Raw genomic sequence first — 13,365 nt, forward strand, 5'->3', positions numbered from 1 at the left:
TTAACAAATTAATAGCGTTTAGTAAATTAAACCATAACATTAACAAAATTTTCGATTAATTATTTGTTGTTTTAAACATGTTTTTTAATCTTAGTATCTTTTAGAAAATGATTAGTCATTTGATACAGTTGAAACAATGACACTCGACAACTAACTACATGAATCTTACACTAAAGTATATAGAAAATACATGCATCTTTATTGATCGAGCTTATATCTTGATCGCGTATTTTGTAAATAATGTCGAACGTTGAAAATTCATTATCAACCAACCGAAATATGTCACATCATATACTTGCTATTCATTTTTAAAAACATATATTATTCAAATTATCAACTTGAACATAGCTCAACTGATTAAGACATGTAGGTTCAAATTAGGAAGAATGAGTGATTCGTTTCCTTGTAGATCATGACCTTACCACTCGGTCTCCAAGGACCTCGGTTGCACTGTGGGTTCTCATTGGACACAGGTTAACTATAGGAAGTATGGTTCTAAAAGTGATTATGATTAGCTAATTTAGGCTCAACTTCTCACTTTACGTGAGCTCACCTAATGGTCGAGATGGATTTGAACAAAAACTCTCTAAAATGTCGAGAATCTAAGAGTTGTCTCCTAAAATTTTAATTGGGTGTGTGAGATCTCATATCGATTAGAGAGAAGAACGGAGCATTCCTTGTAAAGGTGTGAAAATCTCTCCCTAGTAGCGGTGGGCTTGGACTGTTACAAATAATATCAGAGCTAGACATTGGGCAATGTGCAAGCGAGGACGTTGGCTCCCAAGGAGGGTGGATTGTTAGATCCCACATCGGTTGGAGAGGGAAACGAAGCATTCATTATAAGGGTATGAAAACCTCTCCCTAGTAGACGTGTTTTAAAACCGTGAGACTGACAACGATACATAATGAGGCAAAATGGACAATATCTACTAGTAGTGGGCTTAGGCTGTTACAAATGGTATTAGAGTCAGACACCAGGTAGTGTGCTAGCGAGGACGCTGAACTTCTAAAGGGGATGGATTACGAGATCCCACGTCGGTTGAAGAGGAAAACAAAGCATTCGAGTTTGAAAACCTCTCCCTAGTAGACGCGTTTTAAAATCGTGAGACTGACAACAATACCCAACGAGCCAAAACGAACAATATCTACTAGCGGTGGACTTGGATTGTTGTTATCGGGTGTGAATGAGTTGATATATTATAATGTTTTGAAGTATGTAGTGCAATCATATTATAAAATAATAAAAAGGGATCCATAAGTCATATGATTTGAGAATGACCCTCTTAATAAGCCCTCTTACCTTCTCACTTCCTTCCTCTATTTAAGCCTTTCTCAACCTCCTTCCCTCACTCCAAATCAAACTCTCTTCTTCTTCTTCTCCTTCTCCAATTTTCTCTCTCTTAAAAAACCAATCTCTCTCTCTCTCTCTAACGAGGAACAATGGAGACCAATTGTGTTCCTAACGATGAACCCTTTTTGTTCTCTCAACGCAGCGTTTGGGTTAACGGTCCGGTGATCGTCGGCGCCGGACCGGCGGGGCTGGCGACGGCGGCTTGTTTGAGAGAACAAGGCGTTCCATTTGTAGTGATTGAACGAGCCGATTGCATAGCTTCGTTATGGCAAAAACGGACTTACGATCGGCTAAGGCTTCATCTTCCAAAGCAATTTTGTCAGCTCCCTCGGCTTCCATTTCCTCAAGAATTCCCAGAATACCCTTCCAAGAAACAATTCATTCAATATCTTGAATCCTACACACACAAATTCGAAATTAAGCCACGGTTTAACGAAACCGTTCAATCGGCTCGGTTCGATCAGACCGGTGGGCTTTGGCGTGTCAAAACAGAGTCAAGTTCCGGTGAGGTTGAGTACGTTTGTCAGTGGCTTGTTGTTGCCACCGGCGAGAATGCTGAGTGTGTCATGCCGGAAATTGAAGGTCTTAATGAATTTTCCGGCGAGGTTTTGCATGTTTCCGATTATAAATCCGGCGAGAGGTTTAAAGGGAAGAATGTTCTTGTCGTCGGATGTGGGAATTCCGGCATGGAAGTTTCGTTAGACCTTTGCAATCATGAAGCTTCTCCATCAATGGTGGTTCGGAGCTCGGTAAGAATCTCTAACGATATTTGTGGAACATATTTTATCTTATAACTGCTTTTGTACTTTCCATTCCACTTATGTTTCTCATTTATTCTGTTTTTAGTATTTTTAAGCTCGGATTTCAAATGGGTTTTTCTTCTAATTTGATTTTGTATTACAATTTTCGTATTTTTAAGCTCGGATTTCAAATGGGTTTTTGTTCGAATTTGATTTTGTATTACAATTATCGTATTTTTAAGCTCGGATTTCAAATGGGTTTTTCTTCGAATTTGATTTGGTATTACAATTTTCTTATTTTTAAGCTCGGATTTCGAATGGGTTTTTGTTCGAATTTGATTTTGGTATTATAATTTTATAGGTTCATGTTTTGCCGAGGGAAGTTCTTGGGAAATCTACGTTCGAATTGGCTGTTTTATTGATGAAATGGCTGCCGCTATGGCTGGTGGACAAATTGATGTTGATTTTGGCATGGTTAGTGCTTGGGAGCATAGAGAAATATGGGCTAAAACGGCCATTAATGGGGCCATTGGAGCTCAAGAACACGACAGGAAAAACCCCTGTTTTGGACATTGGAGCACTTAACAAAATCAGATCCGGAGATATTAAGGTTGTTCCAGGGATTAAAAGGTTCAACAGAACGGAAGTCGAGTTCATCAATGGCGAAAAAATGAGCATTGATTCAGTACTTTTGGCGACTGGATATAGAAGCAACGTGCCGTTTTGGCTTCAGGTGAGAAAGATTGAAACATTGGAATCTCCTTCATTTGTATAATCCTATGTTGTTAGTTGTTTTTGTGTTCGAGATCTCGGAGAGGAAAACGAAACATTCCTTATGAAGATGTGGAAATCTCTCCCTAAGGCGATATGCTAGCGAGAACGCTGGCCACCAAGAAGGTGGATCGTGAGATCCTACATCAGTTGGAGAGAGAACGAAACATTCCTTATAAGTGTGTGAAAACCTCTCCCTATTTTAAAAACCTTGTTTTAAAAACCTTGAGGGGAAATTCGAGAAGGAAAGAGGACAATATCTGCTAGTGGGCTTTTACAAACGATATTAGAGCCAAACACCGAGTGGTGTGCTAGCAACTGGCTCTAAAGAGGTGGATTGTGAGATTCTCCCTACTAGATACATTTTAAAAACTTTGAAGGGAAAGTCGAAAAGAAAAGCCCAAAAAAGACAATATCTGCTAGTGGGCCGTTACAAACACTGAGCGGTGAGCATGTTAAGCCTTCAAGGGATGGATTGTGAGATCTCACATCTGTTGGAGAGGGAAACGAGCATTTCTTATAAGGATGTGGAAACCTCTTCCTTTCCTAACAAACATGTTTTAAAACCGTGAGACTAACGTCAGACACTTTTGTGTTTCAAAATCTAACGTTTGTTTCGGGATTGTTTCGTTTCAGGAAAGGGAATTCTTTGGCAAAAATGGGTTCCCAAGAACACCATTCCCAAATGGATGGAAAGGAAAATCTGGGCTTTATGCTGTTGGGTTCACAAGGAGAGGGCTATCAGGAGTAGCCTCAGACGCCATTAAAATTGCCCAAGACATAGGCAGTGTTTGGAGAGAGGAAACAAAGCAGCAAAAGAAGAAGAACCCAATTGCTTCCTTAACAAGATGCATTTCACAATTCTAAACACAAAAACCCTAATCTCCATTGTTCATTCTTTTGCTGTAAATTCCAAATTCCACTGTAAAAAAACAAAGGATTAGAGATAAATATAGACAGTAAAAAGGATGAAAAAAAAGCCCAAGTTTTGACTTGTTTTTTTTTGGGCATTTTTTTTTTTTGTTGAAATATATATATATATATATATATATATATATATATATTATATTAATAAATTTCATTTCATTAATCTAATCAAAAAACCACACAGATTCATGTTTATTTTTTGTTGGCTCACTTGCTGCTGTCTCCCCCATTGAGCTACTTTGTTGGGGTGTCATTGTTTCATTCAACAGTTCCTTAAATAGAGCTTCTACACTTCAATGGATGGTCATGATCAATTAGGTCTTAAACTAAAAAAAAAAGCTCTTTTTCTTTTCTCTCTCCTCTCATTTTCAAGGTGAGAGGAGCGACGTGCCGATACGTCATTGGACGATCGGGTCGGGTCGAGAAGCCCCACGAGATTCAATGTTCTCAGATTGCCAAGTTGCTCACAGGCTTCTATCAAAGGGTATCAGTTGATAGAGGTAGGACCATGGATAAATCAAGTGGAACTTAACTTCACAACCATTCTCTCTCTCTCTCTCTCTCTCTCAACTTTAACTCTAGTTACTTTGAGTTTGACCATTTTGACTCGAAAGACGGGGAAAATTACGAGTAATACTTGATTGCTAGCTAGGCTACAACTCAATCGCTGTCACGTAACAAACTGTGGTTGAAATAGTAAGCTGAACGGTAAGAAATGAGTGCAGTTCAATTAGCAAACATGAGACATTGTATTTGATAATTTTGTAATGTTAGATATAGATTTGAAAATTGAGTCTCGTAATCAGTTTTATCATATATTTAAGAGGATAAACTTGTCTATAATATCGTGACAGTATGCTCAATAAGAACAGTAAAATTTCATTGTAAACAAAAATTGAAAACTTGGGTATAGTTCACAAGGCACTGACTCGAACAGGGTGTCCAAAAAAATTGAAAACTTGGGTATAGTTCACAAGGCATCGGCTCGAACGGGATGTCGAACTTGAATTGAAGACATTCATTGTATTAAACTAACATGAAAACCAACTACACCATGACAACAATTGACTACTGAAATTTATAAACTTTCAATGACTCAAATATTTTTGAGTTAGGCAAGCACATGTGAGACGGACTAGAAGGACAGCTTAATTTCGTGAACAATCCAAGTGTATAAGAGAAAAATGTGTCATTGAACAGTGTTTATGATCGTTAGCGTGATCGTAATCAAGATTTTATCATATCGAAAACTATAGGATAAATTGTGGGTGTCACAATCATGAACATCATGAACATTGCTATGAAAATATAGTATAGTACGTGTATAATACATACAAAATAGGAAGGTCATTTTACAACAATGAAATGATTTTGATATAGGAAATGATGTCATGTAGTAGATAGAGAACAGTTGGACCATTTATTATGCAAAAACATGACATTATGAGCTATAACTCCCATCGTTACATCGAAGATTAGAGTCGAGTCTATCTTCTTCTCTAGAAGTTGAGGGGTATTTTTGGAATTCTGGTTACCACCACACGAGTTTCATTTACTATTAACGATGAATTTTGTAGATCTAACTCTTTGCTCACCCGAGCTCAACTTGTAGAGGTGTAGATCTGAATCTGTAACCTTTGATTTCTTCACGAAGAGATTAGAAACTAAGCATGGAAGAACCTAGCTGAATCGGATCAAGAGTCGTAACTAAGTCTAGTTGACATTTTTTGTGAGATCCCACGTTGGTTGGAGAGAGGAATGAAGCACTGTTATAAGAGTGTGAAAACCTCTTCCTAAAAAGACGCGTTTTAAAAATCGTGAGGCGGATGATGATACGTGATAGCCAAAGTGGACAATATTTGCTAGTAGTAGGCTTGGGCTATTACAAATGGTATTAGAGCCAAACGCTAGGTGGTGCGCTAGCGAGGATATTGCGCCCCTAAGGGGGGTGGATTGTGAGATCTCACCTCGGTTGGAGAGGGAACGAAACATTCTTATAAGGGTGTGGAAACCTTTCTCTAAAAAGACCATTTTCAAAACCATGAGCCTGACGATGATACATAACGGGCCAAAACAGACAATATCTGATGGGTTTGGGCTAGTACATTCTTTTACTCGCCTCTGCCCCTTGCAATAAGGGCAACCCGTACATGTTTTTTCCTTTCGTTTAGCGAAATAGCCTATTAACTTTCCCGGTCATAGCTTTTCCGACCTATTAGCTTTTGAAAGGGAGAGAGAAATATGATGAACTTAGACAAGAAAACAATTTCACATAAAATAATGTAAAGTGCATTTGTTTGTCATATGCAATTAAATTTGGGCATTGCATTGCTTGAGAGTATCAAAAAGCCCACAAATAGAAACTACATGGCATGGCCTTGTTTGTCTCCTACACACTTATTCTTTAGAACAGCCCACATGAACGCTTGACTTAATGTAACGGTTTTTAAGCATTTGAAAAGTCGTTCTAAACATTTCGAACATAATATTTTTTATCCTTAAATTTTGAGTGTAGTTTCCATCTGGTCCCTAGATTTCTTCATTTTACACATCTAGCCTTTATGAGTTTTTACGGTATTTGCTTTCCGTCATTGGTGTTAGCTTTCACTCGAGTGACGAAAAATTAATGAAAAATAAGATGTAAAAGGGTAAAATTTTGAGATCATAGGACAAAATGGAACTAAACTTGAAGTTCAAGGAGTAAAAGTGTAATATTTCAAGACTAAAAGGGGCCAAATTGAAATTATACTAAAAGTTCAGGGTCTAAAATGCAAATTTTCATTCGAAAACGGACAAACGAAAATATGGGTTTTGAAGATAGTGACCGATATTCTCTCTTTTTTGGTTTTCTCACCCTAATAACTCAAAGTTTAGTGAGTAAAAGAGTAATATCTCAAAATTAGAAGAGACCGAATTGAAATTATATTAAAAGTTTAGGGATCAAAAATGCAAATTTTCATCTGAAAATGGAAAAACAAAAATATGGGTTTTGAAGATAGTGACCCATATTCTCTCTTTTTTGGTTTTCCCACCCCACTAACTCAAAGTTCGGTGAGTAAAAGAGTAATATTTCAAGACTAGAAGAAACCGAATAGAAATTATACTAAAAGTTCAGGGACCAAATATGTAATTTTTCATCTGAAAACGAGAAAACGAAAATATGGTTTTGAAGATAGTGACCCATATTCTCTCTTTTTTTCGTTTTCTCACCCCACTAACTCAAAGTTTCGTGCGTAAAAGAGTTATATTACAAGACTAGAAGAAACCGAAAAGAAATTATACTAAAAGTTCAGGGACCAAAAATGTTATTTTTCATCCGAAAACAAGAAAACGAAAATATGGGTTTTGAAGACAGTGACTCATGTTCTCTCTATTTTGATTTTCCATCCTATTAACTAAAAAATTCAGTGAGTAAAAAAGTAATATTTCAAGACTAGAAGATATTGAATAGAAATTATACTAAAAGTTCAGGGACTAAAGATGCAAATTTTCATCCGAAAACGAAAAAACGAAAATATGGGTTTTGAAGATGACGATCCATGTTCTCTCTTTTGGTTTCCCCACCCGAGTAACTCAAAGTTCGACGAGTAAAAGAGTAATATTTGAAGACTAAAAGAGACCCATTAGAAATTATATTAAAGTTCAGGGACTAAAGATGTAATTTTTCGATTCAAGGACTGAAGATGTAATTTTTCAACCGAAAACGAAAACGAAAATATGGGTTTTTGTAGATAGTGACCCTTAGGTTTCCCCACCCCCACATTCTCAAGTTCTCCAAGCATTATCTACTTGAAGAAAGACTTAGTGCAGAGAAAAGGCATAACTACAACACGTGGGATACTCAATAATCTTGAATGAAATAACCCTATCAAAAGGGCCCAAATTGTAGTGCCTTCACAAACCATTGAAGATGCAACTTCAGATAATTGTTCCTTCACATGTTATCTGTCTGCTATTCTTGCACCTCTATCTATCTTTGGATGAATATTATCTTTTCAATATAATATATAGTAGCAGTTCAAGCTTACTGTTAACCGATGTTGTCCTCTTTGAGCTTTTTATTTCAAACTTCTCTTCAAGATTTTAAAACGCGTCTACTAGGGGAGAAGTTTTCACGCCCTTATAAGGAATACTTCATTCCCCTCTCCAACCAATATGAGACAATCTTACAATCTACCTCTCTCGAAGGCCCATCGTCCTCACTAGTACACCACTCGTTCCCTTCTCCAACCAATGTGAGATCTTACAATCCACCTCCCTCCAAGACCCAACGTGCTTACTGGTATACCGCTCAGTGTCTGACTCTGATACTATTTGTAATAGTTCATCTCACCATTAGTCGATACTGTCTTCTCTAGGTTTTCCATTCTGGGTTTTCCCTCAATGTTTTAAAACTGGGAGAGGTTTCCACACCCTTGTAAAGAATGATTCATTCCCTTCTCCTACCAATGTGAGATCTTACCGTCCACCTCCCTTCGGTATCTAGCATCCTCATTGGCACACCACTCGGTGTCTGACTCTGATATCATTTGTAATAGTTCAAGCTCACCACTAGCAGATATTGTCCTCTCTAGGTTTTCCATTCTGGGCTTTCCCTCAATGTTTTAAAACAGGGAGAGGGTTCCACACCCTTGTAAAGAATGGTTCATTCCCCTCTCCGACTAATGTGAGATCTTACTATCCACCTCCCTTCGGGATCCAGCGTCCTCATTGGCACACCGCTCGGTGTCTGGCTCTGATACCATTTGTAACAGTTCAAGCTCACCGCTAACAAATAGGTTTTCCATTCTGGGCTGTCCCCCAATGTTTTAAAACGTGTTTACTAGGGAGAGGTTCCACACCCTTATAAAGAATGGTTCATTTTCCTCTCCAACCAACGTGGGACCTCACATGATATGATCTTAGTCTTTCCTTGCTTGATTTATACTTTATAATAAACAAGATATGATTCAAGTATAATCATGGAGTATCTATCTTTTCAATCCATTAAGCTACTCCAAAAGGGTACAGTTTTGTTGGTAGGAGTCTTGGATTTGTTTACCTAACACTTGCTTTCTTCATCAAATCATTGGTTTCTTCCTTAGTTCACCATGTTTTTTCTATTGCACTCACAAATCCTTTCATTAGAGCCTTAAACCCTTGTGGGTTTTAGGTAAGTTGATCCATCTCCTCTCCTAGAGATGTTAAACACAACCTCTTTAAACTACGGTCACCGTCGAGATTATTTCAAACGATATCTATGGTTTCGTTGTCTTAACACGTCAATAGTCCCAGTTTCTTATCCATTAAAGTCGAAAACTTCTTAGCTGAACTGCTCCATCTTACCCATTAAAAGGGTGTTAGGAAGTGTTCGTCGGGCTTGAGATTTTGACATAATAAGAGTATAAAGATATAGAAGGTCTCATTGTTCCTAACCTATCACTCGTCCAATTTTTTGGTCGCTTAACTTTATTGGAGTCGACTTCAGTGGTGGGTTATGACGGTCTTCACAATTATGACATAGGAATATAGAGATATGTAGAGGGTTCGTGTCCTAGCATATCACGGTTCTCAATTTTTATCATTCAACTTTATTGGAGTTGACTTAGGTGGTGGGTTTGTTCATTTACCCAATATATTCTCGGGGTGGATTTAGTTGATGGGTTCTTAAGTTTCCTCAATTTTGACGTACAATTATAAAGATATATAAAATGTCTCGTATCCTAACATATCACTCTCTGTTCCACTTTATTGGGGTCGAGTGAGGTGGGTTTGTACACCTTCTCGACTATGACATATCAGTAGAAAGGTATAGAAAGTGGAGTTGTCCAACCACATCACTCATCCCAATTGCTTATCATTCAACACTTTGTCGGGAATCGACATAGGTGTCGGGTTTGTCCATTTTTCTCAATTTCAACGTAAACGAACATAAAGATATAGAAGATCTCGTTGTCCTAACGCAATACTACCCGTCATAGAAGGTATAAAGTGACCATCAAAACTTTTCATGCATAAAGAGAATTGAAAAGGATGAAACAAGGAAGTTCATGCTTAATTGGGCAAATGATTCTGATAATCTGAAAATGACAAACCCAAAAAGAAAAAGAAAAAGAAAAAAGTAATGTCTACGAATGGGATCACCCACATGTGATAAAGATGGAATTTTTGACCCATATTATATTCTGACAGACAAACTCAAAACCCCTTCAGGCAGCTCTGCAGCATGTTTGGTTGTCAGCCTGTTCTTTTGTTTTTTTCTTGTCCAAAACCGGACATAGTTGTCTCAAGTTGAATTATCAGGTTTCACTTGACAAAATAAAACCAAAAAGCCCTAGCTAGGGTTATGATTATTACGATTCCCGAACAGTGCTAGAGCTGTTCGGTGGGATCATACTCGTTCTAATGCACTGGATCCCATTAAAATTTTGGAGTTAAAGCTCTGAGATCCCATATCGGTCAGAGTGTGGAAACCTCTCCCTACCAGACGCGTTTTAAATCCGTTGACAAAATAACACCAAAAAACCCTAGCTAGGGTTATGATTATTTCGATTCTTGAACAATTCTAGAGCTGTTTGGTGTGATCATAACCATTCTAATGCACTGAATTCCATTAAAATTTTGTCGTTAAGCTGTGAGATCCCACATCAGTTGGAGAGGTGAACGAAATATTTATGATAAGGGTGTGGAAACCTCTTCCTACTAGACACGTTTTAAAACTGTGAGGCTGATGACGATACGTAACGGGCTAAAACGGACAATATATGCTAACGGTGGGTTTGGTTGTTACATACGCAGGCTTGGACGAGAGTAGCATTAAGTTCAGGAACACATTTACAAAAACAGTATCCGGCTAACTAAACCCTAAATTTTGCAAAACAAACTGATGGGGGCATTGTTTTTTTTTTTTTCTTCGTTAAAAATTCTATTGTTTATGCTCTCATTAAAAATTTGAAGTTAAGTGGTAAGATCTCACTTCGGTTGGAGAAGGGAACAAAACATTAGTTATAATAGTATGAAAACCTCTTACTACCAAACGACGCATTCTAAACCATGAGGCTGATAACGATATGTAACGGGCTAAAGCGGATGATATCTGCAGCATGTAAACATTCATTGTGATATGTTTTTGAGATGTTCTTGATCTATCGCTTTTTTAAAGTCAACTTCTTTTGTTTGGATTCGAACGGATCGGACGAGAAATTATTTGACAAGTCAGCTATGACGAGTCGATTGGTTTATATCTAGGGATGTACAACAAAAAAAAACCATAAACGTATCTTGAAGTTATATCTGTTGGTGGATGAAAGTCCCACGTCGGCTAATTTAGGGAATGATCATGGGTTTATAACCAAATAATATTATCTCCATTGGAACGAGGCTTTTGGAGAAGCCCAAAACAAAGCATGAGAGCTTATGCTCAAAGTAATATCATACCATTGTGGAGAGTCGTGTTCGTCTAACATGGTATCAGAGTGTCATGCCTAAACTTAGTCATGCCAATAGAATCCTCAAATGTAAAACAAAAGACTCCATACAAAGAACTCCAAAAGAAAAGGAGTCAAAGCTCCTCGAAGGCATAGTAAAAGATGACTAAGATTCGAAAATAAAAAGAGTCGAGCCTCGATTAAGGGGAGGTGTTGGTGAGCGTGGAAGTCCCACATGAACTAATTTAGGGAATGATCATGGGTTTATAACACTATCTCCATTGGTATAAGGCCATTGTGGAGAGTCGTATTCGTCTAACAATATCAATATCTATTGTTTATTAGGGATCGTGGGTATACGTGTCACGGGTATTATAAGATGACTTTATTGAATAATTTTTAAAGGGAAGGAAACGAAATGGTCATATTTAGTTACAATGTTTGTTTATACATTGTAAAGTCATAAGATTTCTTTTTTCGATAACGAGCGTACATTATGACTTGTCGTGAACCAAATTTTTAAATTTGAGACATAAATTAGTCGTGAGATTGAAAATATGTTAAGCTTTATCGACCATACCCGTACCCCTATTTACAATTTGCTCTTAAATGAAATTTGAATTTTCAACCTTTCGATGGAGGATACCTACTATAACCTATATATATATATATATATATATATATATATATATATATATATATATATATATATATATTTTACCATCAACTCAATAACCCTCCTAAACATTGATGGGCTGGGCCGTATTGCTCAGTTGGGCCTAAAAGGCTTTAGCGTTTAATGGGCTTAGGTTTACATCAGTTAACAATGATCCAAACCCTAAACGAATTGGATTTGGGCCTTTCCTTTTTAAAATCTGGCCCACCATTTCATTTGATGACAAAAGTCGGCCCACTAGTATTTTACGGAAAATATTTGGGTAGAAAAGTCGCGTAATTTGCGCGCGGAAGTTCATCGTTCTTTAAAACTGAAATCGCTCTGACGAGAAGTTTGATGATTTTAGGGCTCGAAGTTAATGGCGGCTCACGATGCTGTAAGATGACACAGGTATGTTTCGGTGATTTTCTTATAGGGAAACCTCATATTATCCTAATTACTTTAAGCTAATATCGTTCATTAAACTAAGGATCGTTATCGGTCAGTCTCATAATCAGAAGTATCAGATTCTTTTTGTTCGCCGATTAGATTGGATTAGGTGTTTTTGTTGATCGATTCGATTCGTATATTCAATTTACCTCTTGTTTTATGCACGATGATCAGATGATTCAAAGAATATATCTCGATATTTTTATTTCAGATTTTGTACGAGTTGCTACAGTCTTCTTTTTACTTGATTTCAGAATTTCGAGGATGATTTCGTGTAAGCAGTGGTTTATGCTGATGCGTGAACCGAGTATCTTCTGAACAAAATTTATCGGTATGTATTTTGATGAACCTTTTAGTTTTACTGAGTTGAACTTGTGAATCAATTTATTAAATAACCATACAACGAACTTGTTCTTGTCTGGATTCCATACTTCTAATATCTTTCATTTTTAAGTATTATAATTATAGTGATGTGTTCTTTATTTAATGAATACTATGTCTTGTTACAGATTTTCCTAATTCATAAAATAATATACATTCAAGAATCAAGTTTGCCTCCCCTGGCATGCTATTTTTTTTTTTTTTTTTTAATTAATCTAATCAAATTTTTAGGAGATTATGTTCATTAGTTTGGTTTCTTACTGTTTCTTAGTAGTCTTCATTTCATGCAGGCCTAAGTTATTCTATTTGTTTATTTGTTTTTGGTCGTTACTTCACTGCAATGTACTCTGTTTAGTTTATACATTATGATATTTCTGGAATCATAGGTTTTTTTAAGTAAAATAAATGTTATCTAAGAGAAAATTCAATGAATAAAATAGATAAACAAATTTTTATATTAAATTGTTAATAATTAGTGGTTATAGGGCATGAACATCAATAGCAGTAATACTAGTTAAGGAATGAAAAAATAGCATTGCAATATTATAGTTAGATTTAGTGAGAATACTAGTTAAGGAATGAAAAAATAGCATTGCAATATTATAGTTAGATTTAGTGAGAATGAAGTAGTCACTTTTTTGTTATCCAAATACATCTTTTAAGGTATGTTTACTACAGAGAAGG

At 36.7% G+C, this 13,365-nt stretch overlaps 1 protein-coding gene and 1 long non-coding RNA gene across 2 annotated transcripts; both read left to right on the forward strand.

The window, feature by feature from the left end:
• The first annotated feature begins 1,366 nt into the window (after positions 1-1,366).
• LOC111776249 (putative indole-3-pyruvate monooxygenase YUCCA8) lies at positions 1,367-3,887 on the forward strand. Its single transcript, XM_023655651.2, has 3 exons — positions 1,367-2,100; positions 2,453-2,824; positions 3,499-3,887. Exons 1-3 carry the CDS (start codon positions 1,441-1,443, stop codon positions 3,727-3,729), a joined length of 1,263 nt encoding a protein of 420 aa, XP_023511419.1. The 5' UTR covers positions 1,367-1,440; the 3' UTR covers positions 3,730-3,887.
• Positions 3,888-12,136: 8,249 nt separating this feature from the next.
• On the forward strand, positions 12,137-12,849 carry LOC111811863 (uncharacterized). Its single transcript, XR_002817622.2, has 2 exons — positions 12,137-12,261; positions 12,512-12,849. It is a non-coding gene; the product is annotated as an uncharacterized LOC111811863 (long non-coding RNA).
• Positions 12,850-13,365: the final 516 nt, after the last annotated feature.

This window comes from Cucurbita pepo, chromosome 15 (genome assembly GCF_057944985.1).
Source record: "Cucurbita pepo subsp. pepo isolate OVF chromosome 15, ASM5794498v1, whole genome shotgun sequence".
Taxonomy (NCBI): Eukaryota; Viridiplantae; Streptophyta; class Magnoliopsida; order Cucurbitales; family Cucurbitaceae; genus Cucurbita; species Cucurbita pepo.

What these genes read in the sequence shown, in the direction of transcription:
- LOC111776249 (XM_023655651.2), top strand. Translation starts at nt 1,441, where the DNA reads ATGGAGACCAATTGTGTTCCTAACGATGAACCCTTTTTGTTCTCTCAA. An exon ending in CAATGGTGGTTCGGAGCTCG is followed by an intron (nt 2,101 to 2,452) that starts GTAAGAATCTCT and finishes ATAATTTTATAG; the next exon opens with GTTCATGTTTTGCCGAGGGA. An exon ending in ACGTGCCGTTTTGGCTTCAG is followed by an intron (nt 2,825 to 3,498) that starts GTGAGAAAGATT and finishes GTTTCGTTTCAG; the next exon opens with GAAAGGGAATTCTTTGGCAA.